At 37.9% G+C, this 18,264-nt stretch overlaps 4 protein-coding genes and 2 non-coding genes across 12 annotated transcripts; 4 read left to right on the top strand and 2 right to left on the bottom strand.

The window, feature by feature from the left end:
- The first annotated feature begins 2,331 nt into the window (after positions 1-2,331).
- Positions 2,332-4,378, top strand: rpl10 (ribosomal protein L10). The gene is made up of 6 exons (XM_057319154.1): positions 2,332-2,469; positions 2,878-2,936; positions 3,301-3,408; positions 3,543-3,681; positions 3,911-4,073; positions 4,156-4,378. Exons 1-6 carry the CDS (start codon positions 2,447-2,449, stop codon positions 4,309-4,311), a joined length of 648 nt encoding a protein of 215 aa, XP_057175137.1. The 5' UTR covers positions 2,332-2,446; the 3' UTR covers positions 4,312-4,378.
- Positions 2,995-3,128, top strand: LOC130545614 (small nucleolar RNA SNORA70). The gene has a single exon (XR_008961672.1). It is a non-coding gene; the product is annotated as a small nucleolar RNA SNORA70 (small nucleolar RNA).
- LOC130545613 (small nucleolar RNA SNORA70) lies at positions 3,712-3,845 on the top strand. The gene has a single exon (XR_008961671.1). It is a non-coding gene; the product is annotated as a small nucleolar RNA SNORA70 (small nucleolar RNA).
- Positions 4,379-5,238: 860 nt separating the features above from the next.
- On the bottom strand, positions 5,239-8,295 carry dnase1l1 (deoxyribonuclease I-like 1). 7 transcript variants are annotated; one of them, XM_057319945.1, is made up of 10 exons: positions 8,192-8,274; positions 7,920-8,005; positions 7,307-7,542; positions 7,135-7,223; positions 6,951-7,040; positions 6,667-6,779; positions 6,457-6,569; positions 6,204-6,361; positions 5,943-6,039; positions 5,239-5,722 (listed from the first exon to the last, which is right to left on the bottom strand). In XM_057319945.1, exons 3-10 carry the CDS (start codon positions 7,454-7,456, stop codon positions 5,579-5,581), a joined length of 954 nt encoding a protein of 317 aa, XP_057175928.1. In that variant the 5' UTR covers positions 7,457-7,542; positions 7,920-8,005; positions 8,192-8,274; the 3' UTR covers positions 5,239-5,578. The 7 variants fall into 7 exon arrangements, with proteins under 7 accessions (XP_057175928.1, XP_057175927.1, XP_057175924.1 ...); XM_057319944.1 differs by having other exon boundaries at positions 7,307-7,557; positions 7,899-8,005; XM_057319941.1 differs by lacking the exon at positions 7,920-8,005 and having other exon boundaries at positions 7,307-7,557; positions 8,192-8,295.
- A 6,225-nt stretch (positions 8,296-14,520) lies between these two features.
- ognb (osteoglycin, paralog b) lies at positions 14,521-16,459 on the top strand. The gene is made up of 6 exons (XM_057319948.1): positions 14,521-14,770; positions 15,108-15,204; positions 15,289-15,453; positions 15,792-15,994; positions 16,072-16,164; positions 16,288-16,459. The coding sequence occupies exons 1-6, from the start codon at positions 14,603-14,605 to the stop codon at positions 16,456-16,458; spliced, it is 897 nt and encodes a 298-aa protein (XP_057175931.1). The 5' UTR covers positions 14,521-14,602; the 3' UTR covers position 16,459.
- Positions 16,460-17,104: 645 nt separating this feature from the next.
- LOC130545449 (ubiquinol-cytochrome-c reductase complex assembly factor 5) lies at positions 17,105-17,921 on the bottom strand. Its single transcript, XM_057319949.1, has 2 exons — positions 17,603-17,921; positions 17,105-17,218 (listed from the first exon to the last, which is right to left on the bottom strand). The coding sequence occupies exons 1-2, from the start codon at positions 17,754-17,756 to the stop codon at positions 17,127-17,129; spliced, it is 246 nt and encodes an 81-aa protein (XP_057175932.1). The 5' UTR covers positions 17,757-17,921; the 3' UTR covers positions 17,105-17,126.
- Between the last annotated feature and the right edge of the window lie 343 nt (positions 17,922-18,264).

Genomic DNA, 18,264 nt, shown 5'->3' on the forward strand with positions numbered 1-18,264 from the left:
ACACCATGCATCCCCCCACTTGACAGCGCAGACACAAAAAACACACTTCAACCATTGAAATGCATGCATTCACACAAGCACTGCTGCATAAATGCACATGCAAACTGCGCAGGACCCATTCTCATGTTCTTTTGAGTAAACACTCATGCCTTGCGCAAAGTCAGCCCGTGCATCTCTCCTATACTGATGTGTGAATGATTTGGGTGTGGTTAACGAAGCCCAGCACCCAGTTTGTGGTTCTCTGACAAGAATACAAGACCCTTATAGTATGTGTGAGTTTACCATAACTCCTCATCATCACAAAGACAAGTGGTTAAATGTGTGGGTGGAAAATATGTATTATAGACCAATGAATGAAGAACCAAAAGAAATGTATGAATCATACATACAAGCAGTGTTGGATGTAACTAAGTTATTGGTTACTGTAATGTAATTACTTTTCCCTTGAAAATGTAAAGTAAGGGATTACTCTTATTTTTTCTGTAATTTAATTACAGTTACTTCTGATGTAATTGAACTAAATACTGTGTAATATATTCAATAGTGGAAATGACATCAAAATTATAAGTCTAATTTTAAAATGTATGCTTTAATGTATCCTTCTCACATTTGTATACTTTGGTCAGTTAATAAGAATAATTTATGTAGTTATTTATTATTTATTTGAATGAATTAAATAAGCCATTTCATGTCTATCCTTAAATCAATTCTAATCAAGGTTGATATAGGATATAGAAAGTAATTAGTAATAAGTAATTAAATACTTTTTGGAGAGAGTCATTTGTACAGTTATCTAATTACACTATTGAATATGTAATTAGTAACTAGTAATGAACTACTTTTTCATAGTAACTTACCCAACACTGCATACAAGCTACATTGAGTGGGATCTTGTACCAGACATTTTAATGTTATACCTACAGTGAATTCTTCGAGTGTCTCCACGCTGTGGGAGTTGACCAATTTAGACTGACTTTAAAACAGGTGTTATGAGATCAAATAAATAATTGCATAAGAACTTAGCCTGACCTGTGCACAACCCCATCTAAGGTAAGAATGTTTGCCTGCCCCAGTTAGTTGAGGAAATGCAGAAGGGAACATGTTAAGGGGAATAGTTAAGATTGTTTATACTGCTTTGGCTTCAGCTTTTGATAGACTGAATGTTTCTTTATATTTTAGTTAAATATGTGTTGAAGCCTGAAATGAAAACTCAATCTAATAGATCTCTCATACATAATGGCAAACTGTACAGTAGGCTATAGGCTATGCATCCAATGCATCTCCACCAAATGGTAGGGAAGTAACAAGATTTTTTGTAATGTCACATCATTTTTACATTAACTAACAGCAAACATTTGTGTTTTTATGGCTTACAATGACCAGCCCCAGCATTTGGTCCTCATTATCCACAGTTCAGAGATATGAGGTCATTCCCCTCCGAAAATCAAGAGGGTTTAGAGAGGGGATTTCAATCCCACATCAGTGCTTTATGGTTACAATGCAACAGCGCTGTCCTTTGGAAGAGAGTGGAAGGGTTGTGTTTAACTGTTGTATCGGTCTTTGTCGCCCTCTTGTGCATTTGAAGGAGATTAATCGTCTGTGATTTGGGTGTTTCCTGCATATGGACATGTGTGCAAAGATATATATTTTTTGCTAAGCCTTTATTCATAGCAAGCGTTTTGTGCATTTTGTTTATGTATTTTGTTTTTCCTTTTTCGCATTATTAATTAATAGGCCTATTCCCAGAAGCATTCAATAGAAACATTCGAACACAATTTATTCATTTGGTTTATAATTTTACTCTTTATTAAGAATATGATAGTGTAAATCTAATAGTTTTAATAATACGTTTTAAATTCGATATGTATTTTTAGATCGAAAGTCTGGGTATGGAACAAGAGTAAAAAATTAACCCCCCACACAAAAAACATTATTTAAGGATGATAAGAAACATGAAGGCAAGCAAAGCAACACATTAATAGTGGAAATAATTTTGTCAGTCTTCGCGTGTCATACTGCACATTTCAAACAAATACGTTTGTACTCATATAGACTACAAGTCTCAGCCGTATAAGGGAGCTAAAAACTACACTTCCGTCTTTAGCGTTGCGTGCCAGAGAGATACAGACTATAATCTGTAAACTCATATACGAATGTGAATTCATTTGTAAATTACTTTATTAAATGTTGTTCAATTTGTAATCACAGCAGAAATAATAAAAATAATATCAAACATGCATAAGGCGACCGGATGTAGTCACACTCGTTGCATTATTACGCAGCGGAAATGCATTTTTCTTCCTTTCCTCCATTAGGTGAGTGCGTGGTGAAAGCGCGCTGCTTCGCTCTCTACCTATTGCTCGAAAAACACATTGTTTGCTCATTTATATACACACATTTCACGATTTAGAAGTATTTTTTATTGTGTATATTACAGATCGCAACCATGGGCCGCCGTCCAGCCCGTTGGTAAGTTGTGAATTTGGTGTTTCAAAGACTGGCCGTAGTTAAAATGGCAGGGCCCGCTAACCATGTGTGTGACAGTGTACTGGTAATCCACGAGTGTCAAGTCATTCACAATACAAACTCCTGTAAAACACAATTAAATTAATGACTTTTTATTTGACACGAGTTTTACAACTTGCTTTGTAAAATGTCTGGGCAACAAACTAGCGTCCCAGTTAGCGGTGACGTTTAAACGTTGACGGCATTATTAGTTGGGCAATGCACAACACAGTTCACTTTCTCTCGAAACAGTTTTGATTCCATGTTCCCTACAATATTTGTGAAAGATTTAATCACATATTTTCCACTGACATAATGATTGACCATCATTATTATGGTGATGGATTACTGAATGTCAATCATCTCTTGCAGCTACAGATATTGTAAGAACAAGCCTTACCCCAAGTCCCGTTTCTGTCGAGGTGTTCCTGGTAAGTAGTCAAGCTAAATGAATAATATGGAGACATCGATTGGGATGTGTTTGTTTTCCTGCAGTTTATTAAGCCGACCAGTCTTGTTTTCTGTACTTCTCTGGTGTGCAAAGGCTGCAGACAGTAATTCTTTGGTTGTGTATGAGCCTGGCTGGGAGGTGCTGGGCCCTTTAAGGGACCATTGAAACAGATCTCATTGTGGAAATCGTAAAAAAGTTCATTAAAACTTCTTTTAAATGATGCTGGGATTGTATTGGACATGGCAGGTTTTTTATATGTAATTACAAGATAGTTGCAATGTGAACATTCTCAAGGGAATTCTCTTTACGAATTTGTTTGGATTAAGTGTGCCTCTTCTGAACAGATCCCAAGATCAGGATCTTCGACTTGGGCAGGAAGAAGGCTAAGGTGGATGAGTTCCCAATGTGCGGTCACATGGTGTCTGATGAATATGAGCAGCTGTCCAGTGAAGGTAAGAGAAGGGTTTTCATCCAGTTTTTATACACTCTACATTTTTCTACGCACAGTGGTAAAAAATGAAGACTTCAATGTGTAGACATTCCATGCCATACGTTTTTCTGATACATTGACATTTATTTCCTCTAGCTCTTGAGGCTGCCCGTATCTGCGCTAACAAGTACATGGTGAAGACCTGCGGTAAGGATGGTTTCCACATCCGTGTGCGCCTTCACCCCTTCCATGTTATCCGCATCAACAAAATGTTATCCTGTGCTGGAGCTGATAGGTGAGAACGTGCTTTGTCTGTGATGTTTACCTGCAGTTTATTAAGCCGACCAGTTATGTTGTCTGTACTCTTCTGGTGTGCAAAGGCTGCAGACAGTAATTCTTTGGTTGTGTATGAGCCTTGCTGGGAAGTGCTGGGCCCTTTAAGGGACCATTGAGACAGATCTTGCAGCGTATATTAAAAAAGATTTCTTTGTTTTTTGTCAATTAACATGTGGTCATTTGTGCAGGCTCCAGACTGGAATGCGTGGTGCTTTTGGAAAGCCCCAGGGCACAGTGGCTCGTGTGCGTATTGGCCAGGTGATCATGTCCGTGCGCACAAAGCCCCAGAACAAGGAACATGTCATCGAGGCTCTGAGGAGAGCCAAGTTCAAGTTCCCAGGCCGTCAGAAAGTATGTAACATGATGTCAGTATTAGTTTTTAAAAATATCAAAGCACGACCGTCTTATTAAGCTTAATGTACTTCCCTATTAGATCCACATCTCCAAGAAGTATGGATTCACAAAGTTCAATGCCACAGAGTTTGAAGACATGCTGGCAGAGAAGCGTGTGATTCCTGATGGCTGTGGGGTGAAGTACATCCCCAGCCATGGACCTCTGAGCCGCTGGAAGGCAGTCCACTCCAAATAAGGACCACATCCATGTGTGAAGCATGGCTCCAGTGATCTCAAATAAAGTCCAATTGTGTCTGATTTACCACCTTGGTGTTTTTATTGTCTTTCGAAGCATAAGAAAATTGTTGGAAAAGTGTTGGCGGCTGAAAGAATAGCTTGTGTAATTGTATAGAAATATAAAATGATCCATGAAAACTATAAATCTGTTTTCTTACTAGTGATTTTCAAAACCAGGCTAATTGGTGAGGGGCTAAAGGATAAAGTGCTGGATTTGAAAATTTGTTGCACCTTGCAATTAAAAACAATCTATACTTAATGGGATGATAGCAAGCTTCTTATCAAAGAGCTTGTACCAAGTTTTTAGTACACTGAGATTGACTTTTTCCCAAACGAGAGCTTTACCACAGACTTTAAGGTTGCTGCTTCATTTTTGAGATTCTGTTGATGGGTTTTCATCTATTTTTAGCATGCATTTTGTCTGATATATGGTGCCCCAATCATTCTAGTTCCTTCAGCCGAATTGTAGCTTGTTACTACTTGTTACTGGATAGTATTAGACATTGTGTTGTGTGCAGTTAATGTCAAACATTGCCTTCAGGGTAAAAGTGCTGAACTAGTCTTCTCAAACCACAAGTTTCCTGCTTTTGTCACACGGCTCCAGGTACGTCTTTCAGTTTTATGAAAGATATTGTGCAAACAATTAAAACATTGTGGACGTGCTATTTGAAAAGCTCATCAGGTTCAGTTTGATTATAATTCGATTTAGACAACATAGGTGATTCAATAAGTGATCAGGGTTTTGTTGGTAATATAGCTCAATGTTATTTTGTATGGATTGGATCCTTTTATTTTTTCAAATATATGTTATGATTTTCCTTGCCCTGCATAAAATGTGTATACATAAATTTCAGATAAAAAATGAAGAATAAAACGAACAGATGAGAAAATTACAAAAGTTTATTACAAAACATAAAATACATTTCTGTCATAATTTAGCCACTTGCAATATAAGGGAAAAAGCAAAACCACACTGTAAATATTAATTAAATATTATGCATACCTCAGACACAAGAAAATGAAAATTTCAATCATTGTCATAATTTCTAGACTCTACATCAACAAGGCCCAAGGTTCAGTCACAACCACTATCCATGACATTCTTTAGATACAGCTGTGGCCTGATTTAAGTTCAAATACAATGTTCACAACAGCTCAGTAACAGCAACTTAATGTCTTCGCTTAACCTACATGAGATTAATTCTCATCTTCTGCCTTATTTCCACTCATATTATCTGCAGTAGCAGTAAGATGTTGAGAACAAATGCTGTGGGCAGAAGACATGATGCTTTGCTGTTTCTTGAGAGAAATCCAGACTTCGCGGTCTTCAGGGTGACCTCAATGGGGTAGTGATCACTCACTTCAAGAGCCTGAGAGACAATCCACGTTCAGTGTTGTGACAGTGTGACTTAAGCAAAAAACTGCAAATGCTACAGTTCTAGTTTAGGCTAAACTTTTGTTTACTGAGTGAAGTTGGCCTGCCTGTTAAAAGCTACTGATTTTTCAAAGGTCTCTTTCTTTTAAAAAAGAACATGCTACTTTGCACCAGAATGCCATTTAAAATAGTTAAAAATCAATGTGTTTTTTTACCTGAGCCTCTGTAAGACGGTATTCTTTGGAAAACTTGAATGGTTGTGCTGAAAATGGCTCAATTGTTTTCAGAAACGCCTCCCCATACACAACAAATCTGTGGATTAAGCTATAAATATTTTGATTTAAATATATATTTAACAAATATTTCTTCATTTGTAAATCGCTGTGCTAAATGACAAAAATGTAAAAAAATATGAAACTGAATGTTCATTTGCAGTTTCAATACGATAATAATATATTTTTCTGCTGTTACTGTACCTGTCATATGCACAATCAGTCGACTCTTTTACTGTAGTGTCCACACCATCTTTAATCAGCCAGATAAAAGACGAGTCTGAGAAGAGTCTGATGTTCTTACGGTTCTTCTTAGCCACGTATCCACAAGCTGCATTGAAGTCCCCAAGAAACATGATGTTCTATGAAGAGCAGAAGGTTATAAAAGCTGGATTTAGAATGTAAATGTTAAATAGTATTGAATGGCAGTCGCAAATAGGCAAATTCGCCAGCACACCTTGACTTTCCATCGCTTTTGAATATCCACAAAAACATCATACAGCTCATCAATCTCTTTGGTGGCATTTGATGGAGTGGTGTGCTGAGGGATCAAAACAATCTCCTTGGCCACTGTTAACAGAGACATCATGAGATTCGACAGACTAAACTGAGATGTCTGCAATGATTTGCATAGGATCAGATTCAATGGCTACATTTCTATTTCTACCTGTTTTAGGGGCTTGAAAATGTACCACAAAGGGTTCTCTGGAGAAAGCATCTTCGTCTCCTATCTGTGAATCTGGATACTGATATTGATTTTTTAGCTCGGCTGTGCTTTTCCTGTGTGAGGAATACATTATTTTGTACAGTTTAAAATTCACGAAACAAGATTGAGGTGTATACTGTATATACTGTAAATAAATATTTAAGTCACATCTACCACATTTATATTTATTATTATCACCCATTCCCTTCACATATTGTCATAATGCATACTTAGTACTTACATACCTGTAAATAAAAACATACTGCTCCTGATAGGTTGGTGTTCTCCCGAGACGGGCACTTGCGACGTAGTCATACTCAATATTCCTGTCAAGTCTAAAAACATGACATGTTATCTGACTCACCTCTTAAATCTGATGTTACATTAAATCTGATGGGATTTGTTTTTCAGTATTTGCATAATGTTCACCTGTTGACAGCAGCAAGCAAGCGTGGGATTGCTTTATTTTTCTGATCTCTGACCTCCTGGAGCAAGCATATGTCACAACGAGCTACAATCTGCACAAAATAATTGTTAAAATTGTCATTTTTTGTTACTTTTTAGTTTTTAAGAAAGTAAAATGCTAAATGTGTGCTCTTACCCGTGCTAAAGAAAGCATGACTTGGGAATTGGCTGATTTAGCATCTCCAAAACTCTTAACATTAAAGGCACATATTCTGAAACCACAGCAGCTCAGCGGACCAGACAGAATAGAGATGGAGAGAAGCAGAAGTCTGAGATCTGTTGTCATTCTGAGGCTGAATAGTGAAAGGCAGAGATCTATGTGCTTAGAGCTTCATGAATCTGTAAGACAACTCGGGCGATTCGTGTAGAAACCTACAGACACATCAGCTGACATGAAAAAATTCAATAGAAACCACATTTCAGCGTTGGTACAGTTTATTGCGCAAAAGTGATCTGAAAGTTTTCAAAGTGACACTTATTGGGTCACCACATTGGGTTTGTGCTGCTGTATGAACAACAACTTCTCATTTTTAAAGAATCTCATTTTTGACATTTTGATTTTATTTGACAATTTACTTCCACATTTGTGTCCCAAACAAAAATTGTTTAATCAAAAAAATGAAAACAGATTTTAGACACAACCTTGATGTTTTGATCAAATCTTAGTTGCTTTTCAGTATTTCATGTGTAACTTTAATAAGATCTGATCAATAAAAAACAGTTATCACCTAATGATAAGAAGATCTAACCTCAGCAATAAACATCTAGTGACCTGTTGTTAAGTAAATAGCATGTTGTTATTCAGACATCATCAGTATGTAACGTTAGTTACTTGCTGCAGAAACAGAGTTTGTAAGAGTTAGACATTGTTATGTTTCCCTTCTTTTCCAGAAAGAACTTCACCATGTTTAACATTTGTTTTAGCAGTGGCTAAAGTGTAGGCAACCCGGTACTCAGTATAACAGCAGACTGACACAATCTGTCAGATACTAAACATACTACACAGAATAGATTTACTTACTTTATTTGAAATGTGTTGAGTTAAACTTCAAACAACAGCGCCCTCCGTTTTCTTCTCGCAACAGAGGAGTTTCCCTCCGTGTCGTTGTACTCAGGAAAACATACGACACGCCCTCTGCTGTGCTATATGTGGGCAAGGGCGGAGCTTATCTTACAAACGTAAGAGGCTTGCGGTTCCCTTCAATGAAAACAGCCACACATATGCAAAAATAACGGAATAATGAAGAGAATCATTTCTTTGCACGGCACGGTCTAACAGGTCTTTCTAGTTCAGGACAGGTTTAAGTAGACAAAGCCCAGTCTGAGAACATTCGGGCATTAAAGCAAGTCTGCAACAAGGACTAAAATATATGTAGAAATGCTGGAATTTCACCTTTTAACTTATTGACTAGTCCAGCATTTTAAAGTAAAAATAAATAAATAAACTATAGGCTAACCAATAACTATAACTAGCCTACATAAAAATTCTTACCGCTATTTTTTCTTATAGATATTTACACATTTCTGCTGTAATTGCGTTCAATCTTAATTCTTATTCATTTATTCATTTCGGTCCTCACCGACAACTTTACACAATTAATAAATAATAAAAATAATGTTCTGTCTTAATAGTGAATCGTGCAGATGTGGTCAAAGACAAATTTCGTATGGCTGTCAGTAAAGTGATGTTTTGCACTAGAAAGTCACACACAAAAAAGAGAGAACTGGTTCTGAATAAAAATTCAGTTTCAGTTTCTTCAGGAAATATTATATAGACACTTAGATATTAAAACTGTATTCAGTGCAGTAAATGTGTTTATTTTTTAATTGTACAAAATATATAAATGAACCGTAGCTTCACACGTTATATTTTTTTATTGTTTCAAAATATATCAACAATACAATGCTTATAACATAATAATAACATTTGTAAATATCACATAATTTACACGTGATATCTGAGGTGATTTCCATCTATTACGTCATCGTCTATTCACTAAAAAGTTAACTTTGTAACGTTCGTCATTGCTCATCGGTCCTGGAACGAGTTAGTGCACACGCGGCTGGATTTTCAACAAAGTTGTTGTTTCTAGTTACCAGCTATAAATATTTCAGCTGTTCAAATATAAAATCACTGTATTGTCCCTATATTAAATTGCAAGCAGTTGGTGTTTGAGAAAATCGCAGGTCGAGCTCTCCATTTAGCCTATAGCTAGTTTAGGATACAATAAATATCTCCACTTGCAGGGTATTCATGGGTTCAACCGGCATTTGTTTATCACACCCCTATTCTTATTATTATTATTGGGGACTTTAACAGAGCAAACCTCTCCTGTGAGCTGCCAAAATACAGGCAGCATATCACATGCCCCACCAGAGACAGCAACATTCTGGATCACTGTTACACCACAATACGGGATGCATACCACTCTGTTCCCAGAGCAGCTCTGGGTCTCTCTGATCATTGCCTGGTTCATCTTCTTCCGACCTACAGACAGAAGCTTAAATCTGCCAAGCCTGTAGCAAGAACAGCAAAGAGATGGAGCAGCGAAACAGAGCGGGCCTTACAAGCCTGTTTCGACTGCACGGATTGGAGTGTCTTTGAAGCTGCAGCCACTGATCTGGATGAGTTAACTGACACAGTGACATCCTACATCAGCTTCTGTGAGGACATGTGTATTCCCACCAGGACTCGCTTAACATACAACAATGACAAACCATGGTTTACAATGAAACTGAGACAGCTTCGTCAGGCCAAAGAAGATGCTTACAGAAGTGGGGACAAAGTCTTGTATAATCAGGCCAAAAACACACTGACAAAGGAGATAAGAGCAGCTAAGAGAAGCTACTCTGAAAAGCTGAAGAACCAGTTTTCAGCCAACGACCCTGCATCGGTGTGGAAAGGCCTGAAAGACATTACCAACTACAAGCCATCATCCCCTCAGTCTATGGGTAATCAACGACTGGCTGACGACCTGAACGACTTCTATTGTCGTTTTGAAATGCAGAGTCTCACCCTTCACACCCGCCCTGACCCTATCTCTGCTATACCATTAACACCTCCTCTTGACATTCAACCTGCACTTAAGATCTGCGAAGAGGATGTTTGCCAGCTTTTCCGCAAACAAAAGATCAGAAAAGCACCAGGCCCAGACAATGTCTCACCCTCCTGCCTGAAAGTCTGTGCGGAGCAGCTGTCGCCCATCTTCACTAATATTTTTAACAGATCTTTGGAGCAGTGTGAAGTCCCTTCATGCTTCAAACGCTCCACCATCATCCCTGTACAGAAGAAACCCAAAATATCTGGACTTAATGACTACAGGCCTGTTGCTTTAACATCTGTGGTCATGAAGTCATTTGAGAGACTTGTACTGGCCCACCTGAAGGACATCACCAGACCACTTCTTGATCCCCTCCAGTTTGCTTACCGAGCAAACAGGTCTGTGGACGATGCAGTAAACATGGGACTGCATTACATCCTACAACACCTAGACAGACCAGGGACTTACGTCAGGATCCTGTTTGTAGACTTCAGCTCGGCCTTCAACACCATAATCCCAGACCTCCTCCTGCCCAAGCTTACCCAGCTCTCTGTGCCAACCTCTACCTGTCAGTGGATTATTAACTTCCTGTCGAACAGGCAGCAGCTAGTGAGGTTGGGAAAATTTAAATCCAGCACATGTACCATCAGCACCGGAGCTCCTCAAGGATGTGTTCTTTCTCCACTGCTATATTCACTCTACACAAACGAATGCACCTCTACAGACCCTTCTGTCAAACTCCTGAAGTTTGCAGATGACACCACAGTCATTGGCCTTATTCAAGACGGTGATGAATCTGCCTACAGAAAGGAGGTTGCTCAGCTGGCTGCCTGGTGTAGTCAAAACAACCTAGAGCTGAATGCATTCAAGACAGTGGAGATGATAGTGGATTTCAGAAGGAACCCTCCATCACTTCCTCCCCTCACCATCCTGGACAGCACTGTGGATACTGTGGAGTCATTCAGGTTCCTGGGCTCCACCATCTCTCAGGACCTGAAGTGGGAGTCCCACATAGACTCCATTGTAAAGAAGGCCCAGCAGAGGTTATACTTCCTCCGTCAATTGAGGAAGTTCAACCTACCACAGGAGCTACTGACCCAGTTCTACTCAGTGGTCATCGAATCTGTTCTGTGCACTTCAATTACTGTTTGGTATGGCTCGGCCACCAAATCAGACCTACGAAGACTACAACGGACAGTTCGTAGTGCTGAGAAAATTATTGGTGCTCCTCTGCCCACACTTCAGGACCTGTACGATTCCAGAGTGAAAAACAGGGCAAGAAAAATCATCATTGACTCCACACACCCAGCACACAAACTCTTTGATCTGCTGCCCTCTGGCCGGCGCTTTAGAGCACCAAACACCAGGACTTCCAGACACAGAAGCAGCTTCTTCCCCCAGGCAATCTCCCTCCTAAACAGATAACTGCTCCTTAAGAGCAATATTCCACTTCCACTACTCCTATAGTGTGCACTATAGTGCCTTATTATATCTACATCTTATGTATACATGTATATAACACTACCTCTACTTACTAAATTATCCATTTGCACAAGTGCACATACAATCTGTTAACATGTATATTCTACTATATACAGTACTACCCTGTACAATGTCTCTTATATGTTATTATCACCCATTTTCTGCACAATAGTCTTTATTTTATATATGCATATTTTGAAATCTTTTAGACTGTAAATCGTATTATATTGTATTGTCATTGTGTTGAATGTCTGTACTAGAAGCTTCCAACACCAAAGAAAATTCCTTGTGTGTGCAAGCACACTTGGCAATAAAGCGCTTCTGATTCTGATTTAGCCTTTGGCTTTGATCTGTTGATCTCTGTGATGAATGGAACAGCTGGAGATGAGATGAAAACAGAGGTGTCAGCCACTCAGCAGTTTACGGCGAATCAAATGCTCTCTCTCTGAAGATGAGCTGCATCTCTTCACCCAAATACTCAGCCATGCTCTACTAGGTGAGATGAGATAAATAGGCCTACTTGAAGATGACATTCGGCATTCAAGTTAGGCTATTGTGTGTGAGCTGAGCTGTCCTGATGTTTTTTCACTCAGATCACTATCAGCATCATTGGGAGCCTTGTGCTCCCTTCAGAAGCTCTGGCTACAGATGTTTACGAATCAACCATGACATGGACTCACCATTTTGGCAAAGCAGGAACTGTCATTGGGCTGCTTACTCCAGTGCAGCTTTGCTCATTTCTTCCAAAAGAACTGATGCTGTGGATGGACCCTTACAGTGTGTCCTATCGAATCGGGGAGGATGGATCCACTTGCGTTCTCCTTAGGTCACTGCACCAGCCTAAAAGTGCCACCTCAGCAGATACATCAGCCAGCTGCTGTGAGAAACTGAAAACCAGGCATTCTTATTTAAAGGGACTCAACATATATGCTGTACTGAAATTCACACTTTAATGTAAAGGAAAGTGAGCTTGTTTATAACATTAAAGGAATAACTGAACACAGAATAGGCCTATGTGCTGTTTTACTTGACTATATTTTAAAGGATACACTGTGTTGGGAGTCCCAAATGTCTCTTTAACAATCTGAATAGCTTTAAATTAATCAAGATTGTTTGGGACAAATTTTGTAATCTAGTCTGCAAACTGAGCTACAGGGACACTTGTATAAGGAGCATTTTATACATTCTCAGAGAATAACAATATTTCTGAAGAGGATAATCTTTCTCAGACAAGGTTCTCAAACATTTTAGAAGTACCACTTTTGATCAAATTTAATTTCAAAATAACAGAAAACCACATTAAGACAATGTACAATGTTACAATATTTATATAATGTAAAACTGTATTATTTTGTATAATTATTTTATTGCTGTTATAGTTTAGTGAATGTATTAGGCTACTCTTATTTCTGATGTAGCAGAGTTTTGATGACACGTAATATTGTCAAGTAATGTTTCCCATTCTGCGTTTGTGCAATGTTATGCATGAGTTACAATCGTCCAATGAAAAATAAATGATTATGTATAAAACTGTATTTAAATTGAACATATATTAGAAACATAATTTATTAAACATTTAAAAAAGTATTTAAAAAACACTAATGGTAAATTAATTAAAATTGTAGTTTTAATGGTTTCAATTTTAGGTCATGTCACGTACCACCAGGGGGAGCTGTAAGAGACTGTTAGGTCAGATGCACATCACATTTGATATTGAAGTCCCGTCCCGATGAAATGAAAGCTTGTCAACTCCTCCAGGACAGAATCACCCACATCTGTTGAGACGGTCACGCGCGCCGTCATGCATCAGGCTGATATAGCTGCAGGGAAAAATTGCTGAGAAAATATCCGGACTTTGCATTAAAGATGTCTTCCCTCAATAATAGCGATTCCTCTAGCTTTTTCTCTTATTAGCCTATATGTGTTATCTTGTCTTGGTGTAAAATTTTGACAATTTTCCTCGTCAGGTTAAGTAACAGCTTTGGATGGAGCTCTTGGAATACATTTGTTATGCCTTGAGATCTCGAGATGTCAATAAACAAGCAGTTCTCCAAAAGTGCTCTGACGTGGAACTTAATGTGACGATGCTTCCTCTGTTAAAGCCATCAGATCTTACTGAGGGTGAAGATGTTTGGCAGTTGTTTGACAACAGACTTTTCTTTCACGGTGCTTTGTCATGAATTTTCCATTTAAAGATTATAGTAGGCTCTAGGCTTAATCAGAAACAGGACAGAAATCTCTTTTTTGTCTCTCTCTCTGTCCTCGTCTTCTTCCCCTGATACCAAACAAATTCAGATGCAACGTCAACAAAAGAGCTTTTGGACACCATATTGAGATACACATGACACTGTTTTTCATAAAACTTGACTTCTGTGAATTACTTTTTTGCAAGCATAAAATGCTCTGTGTCCAAGATTCCTGAACTAATAATAATTTCCTGTTAAACTGGCCAGCGTCGTTCATTCTTCAATATTTTTCCAAATCACGTTTCTTACATCTCTTTGTCACAAAAACATTTACATCAGTACTAGAGAAAAACTAGTTAGTTGTTGTTGGCAGGTAACGCTTAATTAAAAGACAACAAATGTATCTATTTCTTTTAGTCTCATGGTTTTACTTGTATGTCAATGCAAGTGGTTTATATCAAATTGTTTAAAACATATGATAACATATTATAAGTACATTTAATAAGGATTATAAAAATAAGTTTATTTTGGATAGAAAGGTGGCCATATGCGATGAACTTAAACAGCACACAGTGGGTTAAGACCAATTTCACGACTTGTTTTTCAGTGGTTCAGTCCAGAGAAGCGCTTTAAAGGTCTCAGATTCTCAGCACTTGCACACTGCACTGCCCCTCTCTCCACTTCACACAGTGGTCAAGGGCAACAACTATTTCTCCTCTCAAGATGTTGAATCTGAGGATCCTGCTCTTTTTCTTTACTGTACCATGGATGTTTTGTGGAACGGCAAGAAATGATAAACTGGTGCCTAGAATCAGAGGGATATTGAAAATAATAGATCACGAAGAATTAATCTCAGAGACGAGCACTTTCATGGAGCAAAGGAAACCAAAGGTATTGTGTTCGTGCAGTATCTTACTTATTTGGAATTAATTTCAAGACTCACTTTGGAGATTGATCTACTGTTCTTCCCATATTAATGTTTTTGGTTAGTGATCGGTCTGTAAAATCCGACTGCCATCATAAATATTGTTGCAAGAAAGGTATGCAATGGAAAACCTGTTAAAACCATAATGGGATTATATCCAAAGGAAAGCAGCACCATCAATTTGTGCAAGTTATCTGAAAAAGTCCTATGAGGTTTTTGTCCAAACTTTTTCGAAAAGCAAAGCTGCATTAGAGAAAACCAATGTGATGTCATTATTCTGTTTACATTTCTGTTATACTGCAGAAAAAGGTCGTTCCTACTCCAGATTATGAAAGTCTAGATAACACAGTCGACCAGCCGAAAGCTGAAAGTCCAGGAGCAGACAATAAAGACGATGAGGGTATTTAATTTTGCATAAAATCTTTACTTTGTGATTCATTACTTTTATTTGCAGTCATTTGACCTCATTTAATCCCGTTTTCAGAACTTCCCACTTGCTTGATGTGTGTATGTCTCACTGGATCGGTATACTGCGAGGACGTGTCCCCAGACATGACAACAGTTCCACCTCTACCAAAGGAAACATCTTACCTCTATGCACGCTTCAACAAAATCACTAAAATAACCGGCAAAGACTTTGGTGATATTGGTGAGGAATGCTAGAAAAGCTGTTTTAGGTGTGGCCACAGAAAATACAACGTGTAATGCTTGGAACTAGAACTGGAATTATTGAAAGCAATCTTGAGTTCAATTTTCCAAAAGACTGAAAAGAAAAATAACACAGCTAAAGTATGTAATTTTGTCAGCTATAATACTTAAGCCTATTTTAGATCAATGTCTAAAGACATCTGTTAGCTGTCTGCACTCTGATTTCAGTGAAATGTGTGAAAGCTGTGGCGCTATCATACACTGCTGTGAGCAGTAAGGCTAGAAAAATAAATGTGTTTACATCTCTTAGATTTTTACATTTTCATATTTTCTTTTCAGTGACACTGAGAAGAATCGACCTGTCTGGCAACCTAATCTCAGAAATCGAGGATGGAGCCTTTTCAAAACTCACTCAGCTAGAGGAACTATCACTAGCTGAGAACAAACTGGTGAAGCTGCCAATGTTGCCAGCAAAACTTATGTCTCTCAATGTCAATCACAATCAACTTAAAACAAAGGGAGTAAAGGCAAATGCTTTCAAGGTAACACCAAAGAAAGATATGTTTTTCACAAAAAGTCTTTTTTGTTTATGACGACTAACAGCCATGTTTGGATTTAGAAACTCAGCAAGTTGGCTTACCTCTACCTTGGGGATAATGAGCTGGAAGCTGTTCCACCCCTGCCTGAAAACCTACGTGTAGTTCATCTACATGTGTGTTCAGTACTGCTGACTGTAGTCTCAAATTATTTATACAATACCATATGGTACTATACTGTACTATTCATTGTGTCCATATAGATACTCATCAAACAGGCATTTGCTTATTTTTTTCAGAACAACAATATAACAACGATCACAGATGAGACTTTCTGCAAAGGAAACAACACGCATTATATCAGGTACAACATGCTGGAGGTTCGACTTGATGGGAACCCACTAATGCTGGCCCAATATCCCAACAGCTTCATCTGTCTGAGGTCTCTACCGATTGGACACTACAAGTGATCTGCTTAGGCACGATGAACATGTTCAATGATGAATATTTTCAATGATCTTTGAGCCATTGCCTAACTGGCAACCACTGTTATGAAGTTGTATTATAGTATACATTTCCAAAAATGTCACAGCTTAATACTGAATTTTGACTAATAATTTTTGGTGCATTTAGAGCATTTCACAGTTGTGCAAGAACGCTATATAGGCTATGAAAACAGTTTGCTTGACTTTCGTAATGTGTAATCATTTTGTTATATTAAAGTATTACTACAAGGTGCAGAGAATGTCTGCAGTAGTACCGCATGACAGAAAACGTCTACAAATCTACAAAGAGTGTTACTGAAATCCTTGCTGGTAAATAAATACACATGGATCATCCGTCTTGTCTGCAATCTATTTTCTATACTTCTTTGGGGGGTAATTTTATTTTCACAAAGCATTTAATAAAGACTTTAAAAGTACAGGTTCTGCACAAATGCGAAGTATGCAGTTCTGTATTTTCCATTTCTGAAGAATAGATCTTTATTATTTATAAATAACAGGCATGTTTATTCTGCCTGGTATCCTCCATTTATTTACACAAAAGCACACTTTAGTCTTTAGATGAAAAGTTTTGATTCAGTCTCTTCATCTTGAGGCTTATGTGGTCCTTCCAGCTGTTCTGAAGTTAAAGATTCTCATTTGGCTTCAGATTCACCGAGAACAATCAAACCCTCCTCAATTTTCTGTTGGTATTCCCTCTCTGATCTCTTTCTTCTGTAGACATCATCTGTTGAGCAAGATAAAAACTTTTTAACCATGACAAATACCAAATAGTAATGAATCTTTTATACACATACATTTATTTTATGTTAAAGCTCTCTGTATAACGTTAGTGTATTTCAAGTGAAGTAGGCCTACTTTAACTTAAAGGCATTTTATATTACATAATTATATTATCCACTACGTTATGCACACAAAAAATAGTTTTATATTCAACCAAATAAATTATAGGTCAACAAATAACAGTGTTTGGATAAACAACACAAGCGATTGCTATAGTTACAGTAAATATGTGAATGCGCAATGTGAACGCAGAATGAACGCACAAAACGCTTAAATCAGAGGGGCGTGAATATTCTACAAATACGTATATTTGAGTTATTATACTTACAAAATGTTTCTCTTCCTATTCTCACGTTAATCATGATCCACTCCATGACACCCCCGATACAAAAGAACAAGGGCAAAAATCGGTATGTCCCAAATCGTCTTTTCCCCGGTACAAGACTCAATATATATTTTAGGTTCGTACTTTTTTTAAGCATTTTTATTTCCAAAACCCTATGTCACGTAGACATGCACTCACAACAACCTGCCCTAATAAAAAATGGTGTTGAATGCTTCAATAGGGGTGAGACCACAATATAAGAACACCAATGCCCTTCAACACTGATCTAGCACATAAACGCATGTTACTACTGCACAGTGCACACTTACAAAACAGGAAACTATGGCGGCGCAAACGTCATCTCCTGTGCTCTAATAGGTCCGATCTCGGAGAAGAGGTGTGTTTGATCCAACGGGGCGGTGCACAACAGTCAAGTTTAGGAACACTAAACAAAAATGTTTCTCATGATCTTAAAAATCCTTAAATCTTCAGGTGTGTGTTTCAATGTTTAAAATTACCTCTGTATATAAAATATAATTGTGCCAACATAATTTCTTTCATTATAAAACTAAATTTCTCATTTTAAAATATTTTTAAATGGATTACTTGGACTAAATAATGAATGAACGCAGCCAATGAGTCCATGGATAGAAATGCCCTCAACC

This window comes from Triplophysa rosa, linkage group LG21 (assembly GCF_024868665.1).
Source record: "Triplophysa rosa linkage group LG21, Trosa_1v2, whole genome shotgun sequence".
Lineage (NCBI taxonomy): Eukaryota > Metazoa > Chordata > Actinopteri > Cypriniformes > Nemacheilidae > Triplophysa > Triplophysa rosa.